A 25,325-nucleotide genomic window follows, 5' to 3' on the forward strand; every position below is an offset into this window, starting at 1 on the left:
TGTCTCTCTCGCTCGTTTGCTCTATATCTCCCTTCTGCCATGTTGTCTTCCTGTTGTGTGTCGTAAATAAAAGAGAATGAAAATTGATGTTGGGCCGCAATTCCTGCGTCTTGTAGAAATGTCGGTGGAGACTAAATTGGTTTTTGCGCCGTGCAATCAGCTTGGTGTCTGCCGATAAAAGCACCAGCCACACGGAGCTCGGGGCCAGAGATTAACAACGCTGACGTCAGAAGTGTACCAACTGCTTGGCGGTGCCGTGAGCAAACTCTCAACTGCCTGTCAGTGTACGCATGCGTGCGCGAGCACCTGTGTGTGTGTGTGGGTGTGTCCGCAAACCAGTGCACATGTGTTCATTATGTGCATATTATTTTCCTTGTTTGCTAGTGAGCGTATGTATCTCGTGATTTTCTCATAAAAATGAGAGATTTCTGATAAAGACAGATTACTTCCGTGTGACTTGAGCATTATTACAACATTATTCATTTACTAATGTTGCAGATATGAAAATATTACTACTATTTATTAATTAAGTGCTATGTAAGTCACACAGAAGACCAGTAATTAGTGTGATACATATCACGTGTGAACATTAATTTGATGGATTGAAAACTCATCAGTAATCATTCATTTTCTGTGATTAAATTAGCATAAATGATCACGAATTGGAGTGGCTCTACTAGTATGGGTGAGTGTCATTAAAGATGTTCTTTCTTTCATTACAGTTGTCACAACATTATAACATTACTTTATATTAACAGCTGATATTCCTACAAACATCTTTGACTCAATATATAGGTACCTAAAATTCATTACCCTCTTTTGTTTCCAACTGGATTTATTTCATGTCAGTAGCACTTACAGTTATATCCTAATAGTCAATAATAATTTTCTTTTCTTGATTAGTAATTTCGTCCACCTATTAATACGACTTACATTCAAATCGAAAGTACGGAGCGGATCAGTTGGATGCCCATTATCTTGAAAACAACACATCTTCCTGAAATAATGCACAAAAAAACTATAAAAGTTACAATTGAGATTGTGTAGGTTTCTATGACAATACATTCCTGTCTGACTTAGTGCTAGTAACTGCCCAAAGAAAAAAATTCTGATCCAGTTAGAAGACGGAAGAATCTTTCAGTTAGAGTGGTGAAGAAGACAAGTTTTGTCTTCTCCAAACAATCATGAAGACGAGAAGCTTAAAAGCAATCTTTAAGATTAAAGTAAATGTCATGCTTATGAAATCTTGTTTTTTCCTAAACCTCATTAAATTTTTCTCCAGAAACAAAAATCTTTAAAGAGTAAACGGAGGCCAACCTTAAACATAAATATATATTTGAGGACACGTGGCAAGGTAAAGAGACGAAGTTCAAGCACCAGGACATACTTTACCTTGCAGCAAATATTGCCTACACATCCGCCTAATGTAATCTGGAGAATAAACATGGCTACCCCTACAGTTCTCCATAAATACCCATCATCTGGTGACTTTGTTATTGTTCGCCGACCGCCATTTCTGCCAGAGAGCTCTTCTGCTCAACGAGTCACGGAGTGCGCGCGCAGCGTCCGTCATGCCTCGCGCTTGTTTACAGATGAACACTGTAGATACATCCTCGCTCACTTAATCTTCCCTTCCATTAGCCAGTAATTTTCTGAGGCCTGGTGCATAAAGCTGCTCTTTCTAGATCGGTGGAGATATCAAATTTCTTCACGAACCATTGTGCCAGACACGAAGCTGCATTTCTTTCATATTTGTCTAACTCTGTTTCCAACTTTGTCTCGGTTCTTCCGTCGAGGGACGTGTTTGGCTGTTCGTATACAGCATTCTAGCTTCTTGTTCCTTCTTATTGACCTGATTTTTTGTTCATATTAACATTATTTTTCTCACGCTAACCCAAATTTTTGTTGACGAATGGTTCGTTCGCCTTTTGGCATTGTGATAAATGTTAATAGGTTATTTCAGAAATTCGAAGCATCTTCAGGGATTTTTTTTCTTGCAATTTAATTTATTTTTTATTACTATTTATTTACTTGCTTTTTTCTAAAGTACTTCCAGTGTCATAGGGGGACACCAAAAGTATTAAAGTCTCCCTGCTGTGATGATGAGAGAGCATCTTGCAAGCCTGCCTATCATGTATCAGGAGCAACCAAACACGAGCGAACATTTTTTTTTTTTTTTCGTGGTTACTGTTTTACTTCAGCACGAAGTCTCTTTTTTCTGGTGGTCTGTAATCTCTGAATGCAGCTCAGACAGTTCTCCTAATTCGTCCTAATTTGGTGTCCGGTCTTTGTTGTCTGGAAGGCCGCATTCCGGGCGGAATGGCTGAAGGAGGAACGAAATCGAAGCTGACACGCACCCGGCAGCCACTACCCTGGCCTCTTGAAATGGATTCCGTTGTTTTATTCATAGCAGATTGCTTCTTTTGAAAAAAAAAACAAAAAAAAAAACATGACTTAAAGCATCAAACTGCTTCTTCGATGTCTTGGAGATTTTAATTTTTAAATAATCCTTTTAGCCCGCATTGTCAGAAGTTTTTGTGCTCTGTAATGATGTAACAAAGTGTTTGGGTGAGCTAAAGATGTCAGGCTGCCAGCCGAGCGTACAGCCTACATAGTTGTGGCCTCTGGCTACCGACAGCATTTTGCTTCCTTTGTTTACTGACTCCTGCCTTTGAACTTGAAATAGCCGCCGGCAGCAACAAACGTCGAAATTCCATGTTATTGTTTCCCAGTATATAGAAGACAATAACAAAAAGTCGGTTCAAAGGATCTGGATATAAGCGCTCTGAAGCGAAAGATTCCATCCCCAACAAAAAATTGAAAACGACCGAAAAAAACTTGTCACTGCTTTTAGACTTTCTCGTGAAACGCCGCTTTTTATGCGTTCTTTGGTCGTTTGTCTTTTTCACTCTTATGTTGGTTGGCTGGCTGGCTGGCTGGCTAACGTCTGGTGTGATTTGAAAGTGCTTTCACCTAAAAAGCGATTAAAGACTATGAGGACTGTGATAAAAGGGGAAGAAACCAAAACTCACCCGGAAAAATGAGAGAAGGGAACACAGACAGCAAAACGAGGGACGGGTAGCTACATCAAACGAGTTAAAAATTTTACAATCATACAATTAACAGGGTAGTAGAAAATGTCTGTAATTAGATATGAAATGTCCTAGGTTCATATTTCATTAAGGTAGTAAAGTAGTCATAGGGTCGTTTTTAAAAAGTTGTTTTCGCAATAAAGACAAGTAAGGAATAAACCCTGCGAGTACATTACTTCCTTTAGTCTTGGTTAACCAAGATTGATATGTTTAATAATTTTTTTCAACCAGACCTGTAATTTGAGATCTCAGCTGGGTACATGGCTTGACTAAGAATTGTTTGTAAGTAAAAATTCGACATCCAGGTGCGTTGCAGGTGTTAATCTCGATCTGCAAGAGCAGCATCCTGATAGTTACAACGGAACAACCAAAAAACTGCCTCTACTCGGATTTCATTTCCGTTTGCTTGTTGTTTTTTTTTTTTTTGTTTGTTTGTTTTTTTGTTTGTTTGTTTTTTGTTTTTTTTTTTTTTTTTTTTACTCTTGTGGTGGTTATGATGTTGGTGTAGTTGTTTGTTTCCACTTTTCTTTGAATCTTCCAATCAAGACTAAACCTGTTGACAGCTGTGTGCCATGGCGATCTCTCGACAACCATTTCAAATGCAACAATGTTTGTTGTGTATTGTTCACCATATTGAATACAACTTGTCTAAATACAATCTTAACATGATTGTCATTACATATCGACTGACAGCTAATCTGTACCTGTAATAAGTCATGAAATGTAGTGTTTGCTTCTTGTTGTTGTTGCAGTTCCAGAACATCTCAAGAACGAAAGACAGTTCGAGGGATGACAAAGAAGGGAGTGAGTGATATTTTGTTGTTTCCATATTTTCTCTCATTCACACTCGACTCCATCATAACCGACATTCACATGAAGTGAAGTCTCTCCTCAACCTCCAGCCCTCAGCTGTCATGTCTCCGCCCCCGAGGCATCTCAGATGACTGGTTCCCTAGAATCATCTCAAAATATCTTTGCTCCCTATGTCTCTACGTCCACAATCGTGTTTCTTGAGTGGTGTTCTGTCAATCATTTCTTTCTTATTATTTTTATTTGGAATTGTCCGCGACAATACGTTTAAGTTATTGAAACTGTTTCCTAGATTGAGACAGATGTTGAAACACTGAGTGGCTCCGGTCAAGTCCAGTGAATTACAAAAGCTATTTTTAAAGAAAATTTTTACAGAGTATTACTTACGTTTACAAATTGTGAGTGTTGTACAAAGGTTGTCTCGTAACCTTTTTTCCTGAGGGTTCCTTTCCCCTTTCCTTCAAAGCCTTCCTCTCTCCAGGCCTCTATGGAAGCAAATACCCGTTCTCGACAGCTACATCGACATGGGAAAAAAATTCACTGCGTCACACGGGTATCGAACCGGGCGTCTTCTGGTTTGTGTGTGTGAAAGTGAAAGAAAGAATAGACACCAAAATAGACATTATGTTTGTATGATTCCATTAACTGTGCGTGTCTGCAATATATATTTTTTCCTAAAACTTGTTGACTTGCAAGCAAACGGAAGGCGTGTTGTTGACCACTCGATTTCGCCTGAGGACACAGCTAGTTCGTGATGCCAATCAACTTATCAGATCAAGGGGGCTGTATGTCTGACCATCCTCCTGTCAATCATACAGATAAAAACTACCCTAATCTCCGCCAAGCGTGATCTTTCCCTTTTTTTTTCCCTTTCTGTCTTTCACAGAGGTACAGCATGGTGGCAATGATTTGCAGTTCTCAAGTTATCAATTCTGATTTCTTTTTAATTTGAGAAAATCCCGTCTTTTTTTTTTTTTTTTACCTCTAGCGTTAAGATAACGTTCGGCGTGCATCATGTGAGATTTATAAAGAAATATACTGTCAAATGTCAAATATTAATGCGATAATGAAAACTGTCGTGCATGTGGAGCTGTTTCAAGCATTGGATAATTTTATCTAATCATTGTTATGCTGCTCGTGCATGTAAACAATATGATTTCGAGATTTGTGAGCTTTTTTTCCCTTAAGTTTGTTGTCCTGGCTCGTGTGGCTGTGCAGGCGGGGGAAATGTATAAGAAAGGGGATGGGGATCATAAACCAGACCTTATCTCTGTCATGTCCCGGTGTTAGCTGTCTTAAATTCCTGACGATAACAGTTTCTTTTTGCCTTTTTTTCCTTCTGTTGGAATAAATTTTGCAAACACTCGATGACTTAATCTTGGCAGCTCTCAGAATGGCATGCTTTTACAAAACTTGTATCGATGATTTATTTTTATTTATAATCAAACAAGAGTCATTGTGACCAGAAACAAAAAAGATTCGGCAGTCAGTCGCTTGTACTTCAATCTGTCCGTTCTTCTATCTGTCCACAGTCCTAGTTGTCAGTCTGAAAGGTATAATTAAATTAAGGTAAGTGTAGCTAGAGAGCTGTTAGTGGATCACTGTCCAGCCCTCTTCTCCTCTCGTTTTTTTCCTTCCCTCGAGAATCGTGTGCTATTTACTTGAGGTTGACAGAGGACATTTTCTACTCACTGACGAGTGAGTAATGAACCATCCTCTTGCTTCACCGGAGCTACAGAATCTCCCTATTCCAACAAAAAAATCTCCTCCCATTTAATTTAAATCAGGACCTTAGTGTAGACAAATTCGACTTGGAATTTTAGAAACATCTGGCATGTGGGCCTAAATTCTAGTCTAACCACGAATACTTCGTTCGTTAGGTTTTTTTCCTCACTTCAACTTATGCCTTCGTTTCATCCTCGGACAATCTTCATTTCTTTGTAGTTGTCTTTTCCCAGGCAGACAGAAGTCTCTTTGATCATCTGGAGACACTACACAACCGTCATTCATCTCAACTAGAGGACATTTCCAGAAACTATTAGTTGCATCTGGCAATGTTCATTGAAAGACAATAGTAGAAGTAATAAATAATGAATTGATACTTCAATTTTAAGGACTTTTTAACACCTTGGTCCCAGCCTTGTTCTGACAGTTACTGCATTACTAGGTAATGACCAAAGGTCACGACGATCGTAGCAAAAAACCAGTATGCTAAAAAAAAAAATAATTAAAAAAAATAAAAGAAACAATTACTGCGCGGCTGACATCAGTTTACTGCCGCACGTGTCAAAAATTCGATTTGCCAGAGAACAGCCAGAGCAAGCGTTGCCAGGCAACCCGGGAGACAATTGTTCCATTTTTATACAATGGGGGACAACTCCCTGTAATTAACGTTTATCGTTCTTGAGCTGATTTTCCACGAATGCAGATTAACTGGATAAATTTGTTGTCATACAATTAACACTGCGGTTAATGAAAAGTCCTTCGTGTGGACATTGTATTATCAACCTCTCTCTCTCTCCGTGTTCTTTATTTCCAAAGGCCGTTGAACTGGACAAGTATTACGAAGGTTTGATCAAGTTTGGCAAAGATTTTATGTGAATGTTGTATGAAAATTTTGTTTAAGTTTGTCTAAGATTCCAATTAATCATTGTCAGAAACACTTTTCCCGGAAAGCATATAAATATGAAGCTAATATACTGCGGTTTGATTTTATTTTATGTTCGCGACATGAATTTCTCCTCACAAATCTTCACAGGCTTTTTGGAAGGTATCTGCACTCAGGTTCCTCCGAGAGGAAATATTGAAGACTGGGAATGTCGGTCACAGAGGACAGGACCAGGGATTCTGAATGAGTGTCTGCAGTGTCCTTAGACCTATTAATTCAATGTAGCTGGCGCGGGGCTCAGGACAGGTTCTAGTCTCACTTGTGTGGACTTCACCAGAGACAGATCACGAAAGGGTCCGAAGATTTTCAATCAAGCTTAAGTTTTGAAGTATCTTTCTCCGGGAATGAAGAAGGAAATGCTACAATACTTCACTTCTTTTTTGTGAAAGAACATTAGGTCAGACGGTTTACCCATCCTCTAATTCTTAGAAAGAAAGAAAACCATTTGAATACTTGAGATTGCTAAACACTACAGAGCAGATAACTGTACAAAAGCTGCAAGTAATGTTCAGTGCGAAGATTTTCTTGAAGGATGGGTTGGTCATGTCTCTTTCTGTCTGTTTTATATCTCTCTCTCTCTCTTTCACACACACACCATAATCTGTCGTCAAAAAATCCCACTCAAAATCGCTTGTTTTTATTTCGAACTGCCTGTAAAATAAACATTAAAATAATATACTTAAACATAACTTATGATATTTTTTGTAGACGAAAAAAGGAGTCCTGTAAGCTATTGTGAGGATTGGAAAAACGGTTGGGATTTGCATAGCACGCGCGCGCACACACACACACACAGATTGCCATTCTATTTATAACATTCCAGCATCCCTTTCTCTTAAGTGCAGGTCGTTTACTGCACCCAGACACAAAATAATCTTGTTTCTGTGGACAAAAAGTGTTATCCCTTTCAATGCAAGGATCTGGAAACTTATGCACGTGCTGGTTGTTTACGTTGAGAACACTCGCGTGTACCACGTGCACACGTTGGGGTCACGTGAGATAAACTGTTATTTCGCCGCTCACCTGATTTCATGCGACTCCCCCTTTGTGTGAGGACCTTCAAGGTATACCTCCGTAGTCATCACATGGCATGCACACTCTCCAGCAGTTTATTCTGGATCTTTCTCTCCACCAGGAGCTGCTTTGAAACAGTAGAGTCGGAAAGTTCTTCTTCAATAACATTCTTGAATGTTGGACTAGCTTCGGCAATTTTTCTTTAACATCTAAGTGAAAACTTGCCAAACACTGTCAGATATTTAATGATATTTGGGACCAAGAAATAACTAGATTAAGATTAATTTCTCTTATTTTCTCTTCATTATCAAAACTTGTGCTTCAACAATTTGAACAGAATGTAGTGACAGTCTTTGTCTAGCTTTGGAGAGATATTACCACAAAATGAACTAAATCAGTTTATGGGGAATTTTTTTATGTTTCAATTTTTTTTAAAAAGACCCCACCGACAGCTGATGGAAGTGGCAGCAAGCATGGGGTCAGCAGACATCAGTGTGGAGGCTGAGCTGATGTCAATGGGAGGCAGTGAGACAGGCTAATCGAGTGCTTGTTGTGATTTGATTTAGAGAGCGAGATGTCGGCATGGGTCTAACGACTTTTTGTCCATGTGATTTATTTCACTCCCCACCTCTGTGAACCCGTGCCACAGCTTCATAGAGTCAATTAACTAGCAATGGCTCTATTTACATGTCGGAGTTCAGGTCTCCATGTGGACTGTGCCTTCAGTTGCTAACTTGCAAACCAACCCTGGTTTCTGGTTTTTGCAGAAAAGGACATTAAAATATCGGAATAGTTATCATGATGTTTTATTGTGACACGGTGATTGATGAATAGATCATCTTTTTTTGGTTATTTCACCGAAAAAGTCATTAAAAATGTCTGGTTTTATTTCTTGTTAATATGAATTCTTGTACGACAAGATTAATCTTAACCCTGAGCTGTCTTAGAAAATTAGGAAGCAAGCTAGACCATAAGTATCCGGCCTTGCAAATATGTGCCACATGAGAAAAAAAAACAAACAAGTGCCCAAGATGAGTTCTGAACCCAAGGTATCCGATTTTTACTGTATTGGTGATTAGGGCGTTCATCATTGCTGCACCGGACCGTCTTTATTCTCTCTCCTCTCTCTCACACACACACCCACACCTCTGTCTCGTTTTTTATCACTAAATACCTCCCCTCCACTGGACTATCGATGGGATGTGACAGACAATAATACACTCATTCACCTCGTGACAGGCAGATAGGCCTCCTCCACGAGACGACATCACGTGCACGGTACATCGAAGGAAGCGCGTGTGCTGCTCAATAAATCATTATTTCTGTGACAGGAGAAAATTGCGGGGTGAGACATCGAATCCGACAAGAAAATTTCTAAAAAATCATTTCTAATATATCCACTTGTAATTATGATTCTATGCACATGAAACACAATATTATCAAAATTACTGCATGCTAACATCCGTGTCAGCAACAGTGGCCTCGTCACTACAGTTATAGACTGAAAACCTGTATAGACAGGCGGTGATACTTTCGAGGGAAGGCTCGAGGTTCGTTAAATAATCCGATTAGGTTTCCAAATCGTTTAAAAAATGTGTTTACCTTCTCAAGAAGTAATAGTCACAATTTTTGGCACCAACTAGTACTCCTGTTTGCCTTCCTTCATTACCCGACACGTGACACCCTTGACTGTACAATGAAAGGACCCATCGACTCAAAATGGCCACCTAGGGTAGAATTCCTTGTGACATTAAACCCCTTACATATCGGCTTGTGAACGAAAAACTATTGTTCAGAGTATAAGAAAATATTGTGTAATTTTTTCTGAACAGTCTGTTCACGAACTTGTATTACTGGACTGCTGGCAGACGAGTTTTTCCCAGTTAACTACTAAAACGAGGCAGGAGTGTACAAAGCTTCCGGTTTAGTCACATTTCAGATTAACTACTAAAATGAGGCATGAGACTACAAAGTTTCCGCTTTAGTCACAGTCTTTGTTTAGGCTCGCCGAGACTATGAGCGGAGAACTTCCAAAGAGGCTAACATTGGTCTCGGCAGACAGACGGCAGTCCACCTATACACGTCCATGGTTAGTCCGTGAAAGAAATGCGTTTTGTGCATGCGCTCCTGAGTGCTGTTCACACTTTGCGTGTCCACTGATTTGTTTTCTGTTTCGACAGGAAACGTCTGTGGTACACCAGGAGACGAAAATAATTCAGCAAAATTATTTCTTTCAGATAAAATTTAAAGCCTCTTTTTCTGTACTACTAAGGATTGTTGCAGGTAAATCAGTGTATATGAATGACTTCTAGAAAATCTCTATGCTTCTCTTTGTGTCTGCTTTTTTTTTTCTTTTTTGAGCTTGATTGATGGCAAGCATTTGTACGGCAGATGAAGACATTACTGTAGCGACAATCTGAAGCATCCACCGCTTTTATGTCCGCCCTGGGCTATAGCCAACAGTCATCGGTCGTTCATGACATTTGTGTCATCACTAAATCTGTATGGCTCCAGACCTGCTGTCTAGCCATCTCACAAAAATATTAGTAGTAGCAGTTGATAATGTTGTTGTTTAGGAAATGTAGCAGCAGCAGTTATTTTGCGATTTTATAACCGATAAAAAGGAATAGCAGATGATGCAAGCTCTCGTGTTGACGGAGGTTCATAATCTCAGGCTTTATCGTCTGTTGTGTTTTCAGATTATTACCTCTAAGCCGGGTGGAGTGGAGGTTGACAGCTTTTGCAAAAAAAAAATTAATAAAGTAAACCACAATGTGTTATGCTGTTTATATTCAGAGTTTTGGTGTGGTTTGTTTTTGGTCTCCTGTGGTTCCAGAGGTTGGCTTTCAAAGGGATCACCGGGACCTGACAGGTTATCACCTCCGAGAGCTTTAGCGTTGGTCTCGTCAGACCTCCAGCAATTCATGTACCCGTGCGTTGGTAGAAAAATTAGACATCAGGTCCTTTTATATTCACCTTTCCTCTTCTTTTATTTCTTTTACTTTTTTGACTAGAGAACCTTCCCATGTTCAAACTGCCCAATAGGACAAATAAAGTTGGTCATTGCCATTGCCATTGTCATTGTCATTGTCATTGTCATTGTCATTGTCATTGTCATCGTCATCGTCATTGTCATTGTCATTGTCATTGTCATACCTTCACTCGTAATGACGGAGTCCATTGTAGTCGCTTCTTTCCCGTCTGTCAGTAATATTTGCTGGCCTAGCCCCGGTCGTCAATCTTTGTCTCAATTCAGGAGACTCTGGGAGGACGCTCCACGTGCGCTCTCGCCGGTTCTAACGGCCTCCCCGAGTTAAGCTGCCATTTTGCGTCACTGTTCGTGCCTCCCGTAACCTGGTTATTGATTCCTTGTCCTCTGTCCCATCCATCGTCAGGACATTCTGAACTTGCGACGATCTGTAATCGTTGATTCGCATCTCTCTACGCAAATTACTGTCGTTATGAAAAAAATAAAGGGTATCAGGGGCCACAAAATTAGATTTTTTCCCCCTTTTCCGGACTTGTTCCGACAAGGTAATCATGGTGTTCGAAGGAGGAAAGGAGGTTAAAGAGATTGACAGAAAGGGATACCATCAGTTGAATTCTATGAATCTCGCAGAATATTGTTATATTTATTTAGGATATTATTAAATTGTTGCTCCCCTTTCTGTAAGAATATCTACAAACATTGTATGTTCTGTCTTATGTTTTGCTTTGTACGAAAGGTCAAGCCAGGTTATTGTTTGTTTTTTTCAGAATTCTGTTGTATTGTCCCTTGAGCAACAGAGTCGAAGAATAGAAGAAGCTCGGAAAGCCTGTGAAGATGAAATACTCCTCCAACCTGCAGCAGCTGACGGTAATCAGGGGATAGCTATGTAGCTGACAATAAACAAGGGGATAGCTCTGCAGACTAGGATAGCCATGCACCTTAATGTCAGTAGAAGGATAGCCATACACCTTAATATCATTAGCAGAAGGATAGCCATGCAGCTGAAGCCAATGACCGTCATGGTCGTGTGTCAAAGACAGTTATTAGCACTAAATATTTTCTTATTTTAACCCACAATTACACGCGAAGACAATGAATATCAACACTCTGGAGCCTTTAATGTCATGCCCCTCGTTTCGGGAGATCTTGGCGATAATGAATGTGTCGGAGAGGGAGAGTTGGCCGAGTCCGTTGTGACGAAGTAGACAAAGTCGTGTCTGCGGTGTGCGTGCAAGCGCCGGCGATGCTGGAGGCTGACGTCAGAGATCGGATGGTGGGTGCTGGTACCGCCGCCATACTTCCCGCAATCATCGTGGCGTTAATGGCGACTTTGACGACGATTTGGCTGCTAGGCACGCCACTCGATAGCCGGGCCTAGCCCACGGTCCACCTCGGAACGGTGTCAGTTCTTTCCCACGGAAAGGCAGACGGTCGGGAATAAAAGACATTTCGCTTGGAAGAGAAAATGGACAAGAAGAAAGAGGGAAGGAGAGACAAAGGAAGCCTAAACAGCCAGCTAAAAGTGAGCGCACCATAAAGGTCCCTAATCAGCCCTTGTTTTTGCTCTTAGATACGAAGTCGATCTCGATTTTGGAGACAAACTGGAATGGTGATGCGACTGCCATGGTCCTCGACATCCTTTCGCGTATGCTAATAGAAACAGGATTGTTAAGAGTAATCCGCATGTAGACATATGTTTACAGACAACTGATATTGGTTTATCAATGGTAATCAGGATTTACGCACAAAGAATATCTGTTTCCTCTTCGGTAAGGTAATTCGAAGATGTTCAAAACTGTTTTGTTGTTGATGATGATGTTGTTTTCATTTCTTTATTTGTGAGAAAGAAAGAGGTCACCTACGGCAAGATACTAGAGAGCATCCTGAAGAAAAAAAAAGATTTTCTTAACCTGCTATTCGTTCTTTTTTTTTCTCCTGCTGATGTAAGAAAGCGTCAAGGGCTTGGGGAGGATGGCCTTAGGACCTACTACAGGACATGCGCACATCCTTTGGTGCAGTTCTTTCTCGGACTCCTGTGGTTCTAGTCGCTGGCCTTCAGATGTCTTGCCATGATCTGACAGTTTATCACTTTGGTTTAGGATGAAAACAGGAAAGGGGGCAGAGGGGGTAGGTGGACTCACTTTAAACTGTTTCTCTCCAACTTGATTGATGCATCGTCTTGCTTCCCAAAATAAAGCGCAAAGAGTTCGACATTTCAAGTACATTTTTTCCACTCACATTTCAACAAGATTTAAAACAATGGGCGACAGTTTCAAATCGAGAACAAGAGGACAGAACACAACAAATAACAAAAAAATTAAACTAAGGTAATGTAAGAAAATTAACGAGAAAACGGCTGCAAGCAGAAGCTGCTGACGTCAGTGCCTCTCCTACGCTGCATGATGACGTAGGAGAGAGAAAAAGTCTTCCGCCTGTCGACCGTTGAACATGCAGGCGCTGCTCAGACGTCATTTCCTGTTGGTCGTTAAGCATCCGCTACTGGTCGTGATTATGCCTCTATATTGACATGTGTGTGTGTGTGTGCGCGCGCGCGAAAAAGTGTTTGTTTGTTTGTTTGTTTGTTTGTTTGTTTGTTTGTTTGTTTGTTTGTTTGTTTGTTTGTTTGTTTGTTTGTTTGTTTGTTTGTTTGTAACTTATGTTCGTGCTGTATGCAGGTCTGCGCTGCAATGCAACATGGGATAGCATCATGTGCTGGCCACAGACGATGTCCGGTGAGACAGCCGTGCAGCCATGTCCCGACTACGTCCATGGGTTCTACACTTCCGGTGAGTTCTGACAGTGAGCTAGCACCTTAATCCCATGCTTTCATCACTGATATTATCTTTATTGCATCATTTTCGTCGTCATCTACAGCAGCCTGAGGAAAGAAGAAGAACGTTGAAAATAATGAAAAAACTCAAGACTTTTATCCAAAACTGACATACATGGAAAGAGAAAGAAAGCAAAAAATTATTAATTTAAATATAAAAAACAGCAAAACGTTTTTAAAGAGTTTAGGAAAAAATAAAATCTTACTGATTGACTGACAACACAAGAATATCTCTCATTCCCCAACCTTCAAAGAGCTGCAGGCTCATACTCACACACTGTTGCTCACAGCAAACACACACACCACTGCGCATGCGCGAATCTTCAGACCCAGCACGTGAGAAGAGCCAAGAGAACGACAGAAGCAACAAAACTTAAAAGTTAACAGAAGGCAAGACTGGCAGCAAAATAAATCACAATCCGCCAGACTTACGTGACAACATCGGAAAAATAAAAACACATCACAAGGGAGAATATCGATTGGTCATTAAGAAAGGGAGACAACAAATTTTATTTTACTCGGGGAGAGAAGCAGTGAGCGCGGACAAAGGACATGGCCGCCGGTGATGTTTAGGAAACCTGAGGCTTTTTGCAATATCTGTTTGCCTTTCTGAATAGTCAGTGACATTTAACAGAAACCAACCAAACAAACTCACTTAAGACGATTTCCAAACCTGCCACCTGTTGGCTGCAAAATAGCAAAACACAAAAATTTAGGTCTGGTAGTGCAACGACGACCCTCATTATCATCGATGTTATGGTTTGGTGGTACTATTTGATATAACTACTAAATTATCGTCGGTAATAGACTCCTTGAAATGTTTTCCCATGTTTTAAGAAATCTAGGTTAAAATAAGAAAGAAAAAAATTGTGTGTGTTTGTTTCTTTGTTTGTTTCCTTGTTTGTTTCCCTGTTTGTTTCTCTGTTTGTTTGTTTCTCTGTTTGTTTCTTTGTTTGTTTCTTTGTTTGTTTCTTTGTTTGTTTCTTTGTTTGTTTCTTTGTTTGTTTCTTTGTTTGTTTCCTTGTTTGTTTCTCTGTTTGTTTCTTTCTTTCTTTCTTTGTTTCTTTGTTTGTTTCTTTGTTTGTTTCTTTGTTTGTTCCTTTGTTTGTTTGCTTGTTTCTTTCTTTGTTTGTTTAGAGAATATATGTATGATGTACACATTTTTTTTTTTGGTGGAGAAGGGTGCGATGCATAATGTCAGAGAATTTTATGTGACGAGGTTACATTTGAAGCCCTAAAGAAGATTTTTTTTAAAATTCTTTACTGTGTGCTGCTCAATATCTCATCAGTTGTCATAACCTGAATGGAGAAATGATTCTCGACCCACGGTAACGGTAAAAACAGACTTATACTTAAAGCATACATTTTTAAACGATCGCAGGGAAAGGTTGATGGAGTTTTCAATGTTTCCATCAGGGAGAGCTTGGCATCACGAGATGTCAGGCAAACAAAAACGACTTTTAATGTCGAACTTATGGATATTTTTATCTCCTGGGAAGAGGCCATGCCCTGCGCATATCTCAAAAACTGTCACCATGGAAACGGTTAAAGCTTTTGAGCGAGATTTCTTTGAAATTCAGCATCGTGTATGTTTTTCTCTTCAGGAAAGAGTTCCGAAAGAGTAAGAAAACAGTTGATTACTCGTCCATTAAGCTGATCTGTCTGTCTGTCTGTCTGTCTGTCTGTCTGTCTGTCTGTCTGTCTGTCTGTCTGTCTGTCTGTTTGTCTGTCTGTCTGTCTGTCATTTTCAGATGTAATATTAATCTAACGACCATATGTCTTTTATATATAAACTCAGTTATGGTAAATATTGGCAGTTCGTTGCCCGCTGATGAATATGAAAAGCACTTTGGATAATTTCTCTTTTATCTTCGCATCAGAAACGCGATGTACGTGCTTGTAAATGCACTGAAGTAATTTTGTAATATCTTACATCCAAAGCACTGGAATTAGTGTCATTTTCGTAATATCTTGACAAATATTTGAAACAAGCACAAAGCTTTGCTCGATTTTTTTAATCAGTGTAAATATGTTTCTATTTAATGCTTATAGGCAGAAAAATGCTGTCCAAATGGTGATTGTCGTCGTAGTTACGTTTTATATTTCATAATCTCTTTACGAAAAAAACCTTTTTAAAGGACTATTGATGTGAAATTTTTTTTTTTGCTAATGATCAAAGCTCAGTGGGTGGTACTTTTTCCCAAAATGTGGGAGAATAACCCCCGATTCTGTTCTCGAGATACAGCTTCACTATGCACAGAAATGGTTGAGTTCATTGTCATCTTTACGTACACTAAAGCCTATTAGAGACATGATCCAAGTTCTCTCATTGGCTAAACCCTTCACAATCTGATCACATCCATGTATCATCTTCACGCCTTCTGGACTTCTGTGGATGGTGATGTTTTGTGTATCTCGATATCTGATTTGATGAAATGGTATCTTAGGCTGATCGTTGTCCAATCACTAAAATCGTCGACAACACTAGTCCTCAACGCTCATCACTCACGTTATCGCTCCAGGATTTGCCAGTCGACAATGCATGGACGATGGCAGCTGGTTTGTTAATCCCATCTTCAACACCTCCTGGACGAACTACACTCAGTGTACATTCGATTCCTCGGAGCCTCAGCCCCATGTTTCTGAGGTATTCTTATTTTTTAAATCGTGAATCTGTTCCGTTCTCTTGGACTTTCTTAAACACATAGAATACGAAAACATTTTTAGTAAGCAGATACTTACAGCTCTACAGTGTCACGTGTCTTGCTGCTCCCATCTCATTACTGGATCACGTGACCGGAGAACCTAGTCCTTCAGTCTCTATCATCAAAATATGTAAGATTAAAAAAAGAGTAATTTCTCACAGAGAGCCCACCTTCTCTCATTTAATTTTCGCTAATATGTTTATATAGAAATATATAAATGTAGTTTTGTTTTGTTAGTATATAAATCAGTTAATCTTTAGTTTTAATATCTAATGTGATCCACCTCCTTGTTAAAATATACAGGGTAAAAATCTTGTTTTAAGTATGAGGTGCTTACCTTCATTTTGCATACTTTGAAAAGCCATATTTATATATACCATCAAATACTATTTATAGAACATTCAAACGTCCTAATATAGACACAACCATAGAAACCAATGTAGACTCATTGTCTAATAACTGTAGTGTGCTCAAGAACATCTCTCTTCACCTCTCTCTCTTGACACCTTTCTCTCTTTACCTTTCTCTCTTCACCTCTCTCTCTCTCTCCACCTTTCTTCCTTCATCTCTCTCTTCACTTCTCGCTCTCTTTCTTTTTAGCCCCGAGTGACAAATGACAAAAGAGTTCGTATGATAGAAGACTCGATATCTCCATGTCAAATTAACTAAAAACCTCCTCAAATTTTTTTGCGTCTTGATAGGCTTTGTAGATATGTAGATAAATACCTTCCGCCTCTCGCTAAATCTCTGGGTTTTTTTTTTACTAGTACACTTTGTTTTTATCACACGAGTTGCAGCTTGGCCAGCCTGCCCCCAGGCTAACATTTCAATTTGTTAGGATGTACTGCCATGTATCGCATGTCACCTCGTTTGGCATTGTGTTTCTACTGAGGATACCTAAGAAAGAAAAACATGCTCGTATTACTCGCTTTATGAAAAGAGGGGAAAATGGAGAGAAAAGACAGCTGCAGAGCTGAAATAAATCACGAGAAATACCCGGAGGGGTCAGGCTAGACATGGGCGTCATCATTAATGAGGACATTTGGCCTCATCTACTGCATCTTCTCCGAGACATCGGTGCTAACAAGGTTTCGGCAAAATACAAAAATCGGTAAAAGGACAGATTTAGTTTATCTCCGTGGGACATCTTTTTCGCGGATTTATTTTTATGGGATGGGATAGGATTTAATTAGCAAATGTGTTTAAATTGCATACTGCAACATGTCTTCAGATGGACGAAGGGAGTAGGTAACGTGTTAGGTATCTGGATGAAGAAACTGTAGTTTTCATAGAACATCTTTTCATTATTATCTCTATTTTTATATTTTTAAAAACACTCAAAGAAAGTGATTGTCTTTGCTATTTTAAAAAGGATTTCTGTTGAAGTTTAGTCATTGACTTCAACCATTTAAGATATTGTTATCGTTTCATTCATGTCCTAGTCATGATATTTATGTATAGGAACTGTCACTTCTATAAAATTTCGTACGAAACAGACGAATACCTGGCTGAATGTCGATCTGTTGACTCAGGCTCACCTGAACAGGATAAAGGTGATGTACAACCTTGGGTACGGAGTGTCGCTGGCAGCTCTCACAATTGCTATCTTCATCATGATTTACTTCAGGTCAGTCGATGTCATTGGATTTATTCCGGGAGGAAAGAAATATTTATTTTGTAAATAAACCCATTAGGGAAACTTTGACAGAAGTCGATGCCTACTCGTGGAGAGAGTATAAAATAATCAGTGCATGATACCTGGCTCTCGTTTCATACAAATAAACGAAATATAATTGAGATCTCATTATTTTTTAAACATTACCTTTGTTAATTTGAGGAAGTGTGTACAAATTTTAGTTGAGTTCAGTAAACATGATAGATAGTCGTTATGAAAACACTAAAGTGACTCCCAGTCTGTGGAAAATTGTAGTACTTTTTTACTGGAGTTCAAGAATCAGACATAAAATTTTTATATCATTAGACAGCATCGGCTAAAGTCATCTGGCATGGAATTCTCCTGTCGGTCCTTACTGGTCAGATCTTGTCCAGCATCACTTCTTAAAGGTGTAGACGGATAAAATTTTTTAAAGTCTGGTTAAATAAATTCAGCGCTAGGTACTAAATCACCCCATGAAAATAGGATGAAAGAACAGTATACCTCTATCTGCTGACTAAACTACCTTTTTCGAACCCTTAAACATTTCGCTAACCTTTAAGTTTTCAATATAAAACACTTTTTATTGTTTTCAACTTGTTGTTTGCTAGACGTCTGCACTGCCCCCGTAACACCGTGCATCTCAACCTCTTCTCTGCCTTCCTGCTGAGGGCCGTGCTTTCGTTTTTGCGGGACAATCTTCTGGTGGCTCACCTGGGACTACCTGATGACGTCATGGAGACAGTCCCTGGCGCCGTCGTGTTCAGGGATGACGGCAGCACGGTCAGTTGGGGATGTTCTTGCTGGTAACGAGAGAAATGTAGTCAGCATTGACCTCTTCAATTCACACTTTCATTTCTTCTCTCTTTCTCTATAAGTCAGGGTTAGTCAAAGTCCCCCTCCTTCCCTTTCCTCTTTCTTTCTTTCTTTCTTTTTTTCTTTCAGTGAATACAGTATATCAGTTCGCACTTAAAGGTAGATTCTACCATAAGCTCTGTTAATGTGAGGTTTCGATCATTTCTAGAGAATAAATTTATCAAAGCTTCTTTTACAGTACAGAACAATTAATTTCTCATCAAGCAGCTCTCTCTCTATCTCTCTGCCATGCTAGGACCTCGTGACTTATTAACGACGAGTCATGTCCGCTCACTGGCCATTATAATTATTGTTCAGATAAATCCTCAGTCTCAATGATCGTTGAGACATCTAAGTTCATGTCTGAAAGAAATGCAAGAGAAAGCAGATTTGAACGGATTCGTGAGAAAGTCCAGAGGAAACAATTTTTCTCGTCTTCTGTCAGATCGCTCAAAAACACACGAGCAATTACAGCGGGGAAAGTGGAGAGGAGGGTGTTACATTACCAGGACCAGAGCTGATGCCTAAGAATCGAATTTTAAATTACATTTGATGACAAAGTTGTCGTTAAATGTAATATTAATTTTTAACATATATTTTTCGTCAAAGGCTCAGAATAGCACAGAGCTGAACCTGATGGTCATACTTTGGGGTAACATCTTCCTTCAGCACAATTACACCCGATTTTCAGACCCATCGCACTTTCAGACATGATCTCATTAATAACTACCCACCATGAGGGAAAGCGAGGGCTAACCGAAGAAAAAAACTGACACAGACACTGTCTTCCCTAACCGTCTTCATCCTTCCACGCGTCTTCTTAAAGTGATTGAAAAAAAAAAACAGAAACCCTGGTCCTTGGGGCAATGGTCAATAAGGTCTGGGAGGCTGGCAACACGCACACTCACTGTAAAGTTCCTTGTTTGCCGGCAACAAATGCTCTTAGCATGCAGGCAGGTGTCAGTGATGCGGATGTCGCAGATGCCCTGACATCCACAGTCTTGTTTATGTGTTGTATAATGTCTTCATGTCCGCTGTACGAGAGGCAAGCGTCTGCTACTGTCTTCTCGAACGACGACCGCAAAGACATGAGACTGGAAGTATAAGAACCCTTGGAACTTATTGAAGAAAGAACAAAATTCAAAAATGTTACGGACTGGGAAAGAAAGTAAGAGAGAAAGAAAGAAAGATTTGGGTCTTAATGGAGTTATCTGTACAACTGCTACGTATTGAGAAACTGTGCAATAAAAAGAGAGAACAGAAGTAGAGAACGGAAACCGTCATTAGATAGAGTGAATGAAGGGATAATTCATTAGCGTGAACGTATTAACTGAATGCCTCTGGCGGGATGCTGAAGGAAAAAAAAAAGGAAGTGGATAACAAAAAAAGAGGAAACTGCACATGCTGGTCGCCACACTATCACAGCTGCCATGTTCGAGTCTTGGCTTCTCCTTCCCAGGAGCAATCCCAGCGCCAGACGGCGTTTGCAGTGCATCGTGGGATTGGCGAGAACCCACAGGTGTGTTAGCACCAGGCTGAATATTTACACCCCAGCCTACTTGTCTTCCCACTCAGACATCCCTCGTTGTAAAAACTCAGCCGCTTAAAGACTCATGATATAAAAAGAGAACGAAAAAAAAACGAAAAAAAAAAGAAATAAAACCCGAAAAAATGATAAAAGAAAGAAGAGAAAAGGAAAAAAAGAAAAGAAATATGATAAAGAAAAGAAAAAGATTAAAAATAAAAAGGAAAGAAGAGGGAAGGCGAAATAAATTCTCTGATAACTTTTTGCCCAGGATATGTTAATATAGAGTGGGATTAAGTGATTTACTAATCAACTAACATCAAAGTCTCTGGAAGCTTCCCTGGGGTTCCGCAAAGGGGAAAACGGACAAAGTGTGAGATGCTGACTCCAAGTCGTCTTCATCCACCATCGCACTCTCTTCCTTCCAGTCTCAATGCTTTTAGGTCCTCAGTGTCATAGCTCTAGCACCACTGTGGGGTCATCTGTCATATCTGTCGCACCACCGTGAGGTCATCTGTCATATCTCTCTCTCTCTCTCTCTGGCACCACTTTCTGTGACCAGTCATCTGTGTTTACCTGTTGTACACCTGTACATGTGACAGCACTGGAAGTGCAAGCTGCTGTTCGCGGCGTTCAACTACGTGCTGGCCGCCAGCTGCATGTGGATCTTCGTCGAGGGGCTGTACCTCCACACTCTCATCATCGTCGCCGTCTTCTCTGAAAAGAATCACATTCGCTGGTACATCCTGCTGGGCTGGGGTCAGTAGAAACAGTTCTTGTGCTTTATGTATTGTGTGAGTTTATTAGAGAGAGAGTGTGTGTGTGAGAGAGAGAAAAAGAGAGAAAGGGAGTGGGTATGTATCAATGCGAGAGATGCAGTGAGAGAGGAATAAACTGAGTGAACATGTGAGAGAGACAGAGAAGTATAGGATGTCATTACGTGCAAAGTTAGATTGTATTTCTTGAAGTAGTTCTTTATTTTTTTATTTTTTTTTTGCTGATATATATTTTTTCTTTCGCTCTGTGTGGGTGGGTGTGGGCGTTCCCAAAGCAGAGAGAGAGAAAAACATAGAGAATTTATGACAGAGAGAAGAAATAAATTAAATGGAAATAGTTATGTTAGTATGTTTTGTCTCTCTCACAGTTTCTTTTTAAACTTTTCCTGAGCATTCTGCATTCTGCTAGCAATGTCAGTCACTAGCTTATCAGTCCATCACCCCGGCGTTAAGATGGTGACAACTACCCGGTCTCAACCATGCAACACAAACTCCATTTTCTCCTAGCACTCTCAGTCTCCAAGCAACCAAGTGTCTCTAAGCAAAGCTTGTCAATTTATCACTTACCTCATCTATCGCCGGCCTCTAGTGGCATATTGATCAGTCTGCTTGCCGGCTTGTCTATTGGCAAAATTTGTTAATGTGAGCCACTTCCCAAGTCCTGTGCACAAACGGGTTAATCGCAGTATCTTTATTTCAGTCTCCAGGACCTACAGTCCTGCAAAAGTCATTATTATCCTTGATTGAGCCTCTCTGTGCCTCTTGGCAGAATCTCTCTTTTTAACCTAGCCAACCTTATTCGCAATTCTCGGACAAAACCGTTAGTCATTAACTCAACCGGTACCCTCGCACCCACAACCTTCCCCACCCCACTACCTCCCCGTTGCTCTCAAAGCCATTCAGGAATTTTTTTTTTTTCGGAAATGTCGAGTTCTAGGTCACTTCCTCTTTTGATAATGAAACTCAGAATAGATGAATGTTTGCCCTTTGCCCTGTACCAGTCGACACCCTCTTAGGGTCTGAAGCAAACAGTTCTGAGCCGTCCCTGAACTTGTCCGGCCTCGATCTGGCGTCTTTGATGACTGCGAGCGTCAGATGCTGGCGTCCGGACCTCATCCGTATGCACCTAATTTATTCCCATCCAGGAACTTGGAAATAATGAAAGGCAGGGAAGAGTGTTTGACCTGGAACCTTAGGCGTGTCAGATTTTATCGAAAAATGCGTCTTTATGTCTTTATTGGGGTAGAAGCTGCTTATCGACTGACGAAAGTTGACCTCGATCCCCCATCTCCCCCGTTTACCGTATTTCCAGGTGGTCCTCTGGTGTTCATCGTGCCATGGGTGGTACTCAGAGCAACTGTTGAAGACACATAGTAAGTGGCTGTTGGAAAAAGTCTTTCTTCTGTTACTCGTTCTTCGCTTCCCCTGACTTAATTTCCCTGCTTCCGTGTTTTTCCATAATCTGCATGCTCTCCATCCTTCCCTCTTCCTCCTCGTGTTATCTCGCCGCTTCTTCCATTTATCTGTTCTTCTCTCTCTCTCCCTCTGTGTGTGTGTATTATTGTGCAGAACTGAAGCAGATGATGATGATAAAAGAAAGCAAAGAGAATAAAGAACAAAATAAAATTGAGAATTCTGAAGATTGCGTGGGCAGCGTTAAGTTAAAGTGTTCTCAACAACTTTGGCATTCTTTTCTGACATCCTAATCAGTTATTTATGCTTCTTTCTCTTGCGTGTCATGCTGTTTGCATTCTGTTCTAAATGCAGCGCTGGCCATCCTACGAGTCCGTCGGTGCCATTGCTATAAATCAAAATTTGTCCTTGAACTTTTTTCTTTTCTTGTTCTGATTTGTGTTAGGGATTCTGAGGAGACAGTCTGGCTAGGATACCTTTTAAAAAAAACGGTGCTCGGTTAATGTATTCTGCTGTTATTGATCATTATTCTTCTACCTGACTTTGAGATGTTTGGCGCTGATGCTGGTGAGAGTGGTGGTTGTGGTGGTGGTTGTGGTGGTGGTTGTGGTGGTGGTGGCGGGGACTAAAGTGACCTTTACCATCTCCAACGTTTATGAGTCTGAAGGCGCCATATGTCTCTCTTATCACTAATGGCAGTTTCAGTTTAAATGTCATCTTTGACGTTGTTAAGAGGAATTTGAGTTTTGTTAAGGATGTTATAAAAGATACATTACCCGACACAAAAGACAGATGCCGTTTGTTTAGTTTTTAAAACATAAAAAAAAAATCATCAAGGGTTTGCTGGAAATAACACTTGATTAGAACAGAAAAACTTTTTTTGTGTTGGGTTGCCAGGCGTGACAGTCAACACTCGCTTATTTCTGGCCTTTAGGGAGGGAAGGATCGTTGCCATTATTTACTGTTGTTGAAGACGTAAAGGTGACAAATTAAACCCCACGGAAAAAGAAACATGTAAAAACTGCACGCACGCACTCACTCACTCTCGAACGAACGAACGAACGAACGAATGCTGGAATGTTCGTACATGTGACTCGAGTAGACAGGCTTGTAGACGTGTGAATACCGAGGCACCAAATGGACAGTAATACGAATGACTATGTTTCAGCTGCTGGAACACTCATCCCACCATCGCCATTTTCTGGATCATCAAAGGACCACTGCTCCTTGCTGTGGCGGTGAGTTTAGGCTCCCTTCCCACGATCAAATTTGATGTACCGACAAAACCTTTTATTCTGTCCTTTCCACTATCTGTATATCTCTCTCTTGATTCGCTTAACCTCCTTCGATGTCAGTCTCTAAGCATTTCTCATTCTCGGTGGAATCTTCATTACAGATACAGATGTCATTCTTAATGCATTTGTCATTCTCAATGGTATTATTCCCGAAGTACTTGTCATTCTCAGTGGAATTGTTAATGTCACACTCATCCTGTCTGTCACTACACTTTTACGATGGTCTACCTTTATTTGCTTGTTCGAGGTTTAGAACTAGTTCACACTGGTTTGCAGGCCTTGGGTTCAAGTCACATGTTCGTCACGACCGTACTGCTGCACTCAAATAATCTTGTAAATTTTTTTCTTGGCCACTCAAATTGATAATGAAATGCATGACATCTATTTTTCAGGTTAACTTTGTCTTCTTCGTCAACATTGTCCGAGTTCTCTTCACGAAGCTTGTGAAGACCGCACCACCTAAGGCCAGACGGTTTCGATACAGGTAAAAGGTCACACCTGCCTTCTACACTTCCTGTCAGCTGACTTCTGGTCGCTGAACCACCTTTACCGATGTGAATGTAACAGATGCAAGCCAAGGGGTCATCTAAGAGCTACGTAGCGATAAGCGATAACCTATAATAAAATTAACGGTCATGTGATCGCGATTTCCCTGGGTGTTGAGTCTGGGATCGGTTCCAGACGTCCGCGTTGACTGTTTCATAAGAAAGCCGTCTGACTCTTGAAGGGGGGAATAGGTCCGTGGCAACCCCCAAATGTATAGAAATTATGCATGTGTTGGAATTTGCACTTTCGGCCACTGATAACCCTTTCTTTCACCCTCTTCATGTCTTCACCTCCTCTTCCCCCCAAACCCCCGCAAGAGAGTTGAAAGCCATTTCCAACCACTTAGACACTCGGAGACCTTTGCCAATCCCTGAGCGAGTATTTTCGCCGAAAGCGAGTCCCTGCCAAGAGTTCACTCCAATTGAGAGAAAAAAAAATAAGGGTGGGGGAGTCTGATTGGTGATCCAGCCAACCTACCCAGTCACTTAAATGGAATTACAGATGATCTGAAACAGCAGACCATGGTGGCTTGAGGGAAATTTGCTAATCGACTGCAGCCGACGTTTAGGACATTCTGGATACACCTTAGGCTGTAGGCAAGGACTCGATTGCTATGAGTTTCTTCCCTTCTTTCCTACTTCTTCCTTATTTTTGTTGCGGCAGTGTGTCACAGTAAAATAAAAAGGAAAGAAAGAGGTTGGAAGAGAGGTGGCGAAGAAAAAAAAAAGAAAGAGTTTGACAAGACAGGTGGTGGCCGAGAATTGAAAGAAAGAACGGAAGAGTGCTCGTGAAGAGGAAACGTTACTGCTTTGGACCTTGTGTGTTATTACATTCATTACATGACCCTGTCTTACTGATATAATTTCTCAAGACCCTGCAGGAGGTATTAGGGCAAAATCCGATCTCAGTAAGGGAGGCCCCAAGTGTCTAAAAGGCTGATAATCATGTCTTACTCAGGGTAAGGACAGTTCTGCTTATCGAACACTGGCCTTACTTACGGGTAGTCGTGCATTGAAAAAACAACATTGTGTGTGTGTGTTGTGCATATTGTCTCACAGTTCCTCAGAACTCAGGCCACATCCATCTATTTCTCTTTGTTTATTTATTTATTTATTTATTTATTTATTTATTATTTATTGTCACTTATTCATTC

At 40.4% G+C, this 25,325-nt stretch overlaps 1 protein-coding gene across 5 annotated transcripts in view; it reads left to right on the forward strand.

The window, feature by feature from the left end:
* The window catches only part of LOC112564247 (parathyroid hormone 2 receptor-like), a 40,898-nt gene that overhangs the window by 13,305 nt on the left and 2,268 nt on the right, over nt 1-25,325 (forward strand). For all 5 annotated transcript variants that reach the window (XM_025238941.1, XM_025238937.1, XM_025238938.1 and 2 more), the window contains 10 exons: nt 3,845-3,896; nt 11,341-11,440; nt 13,249-13,359; nt 15,926-16,050; nt 17,641-17,735; nt 18,374-18,545; nt 20,745-20,901; nt 22,231-22,291; nt 23,500-23,569; nt 24,019-24,110. In XM_025238941.1, the coding sequence (XP_025094726.1) occupies nt 3,882-3,896; nt 11,341-11,440; nt 13,249-13,359; nt 15,926-16,050; nt 17,641-17,735; nt 18,374-18,545; nt 20,745-20,901; nt 22,231-22,291; nt 23,500-23,569; nt 24,019-24,110 (998 nt within the window). In that variant the 5' untranslated portion in view covers nt 3,845-3,881. The remainder of the gene's footprint in view (nt 1-3,844; nt 3,897-11,340; nt 11,441-13,248; nt 13,360-15,925; nt 16,051-17,640; nt 17,736-18,373; nt 18,546-20,744; nt 20,902-22,230; nt 22,292-23,499; nt 23,570-24,018; nt 24,111-25,325) is intronic.

The sequence above is a fragment of the Pomacea canaliculata genome, linkage group LG5, assembly GCF_003073045.1.
Source record: "Pomacea canaliculata isolate SZHN2017 linkage group LG5, ASM307304v1, whole genome shotgun sequence".
Taxonomy (NCBI): domain Eukaryota; kingdom Metazoa; phylum Mollusca; class Gastropoda; order Architaenioglossa; family Ampullariidae; genus Pomacea; species Pomacea canaliculata.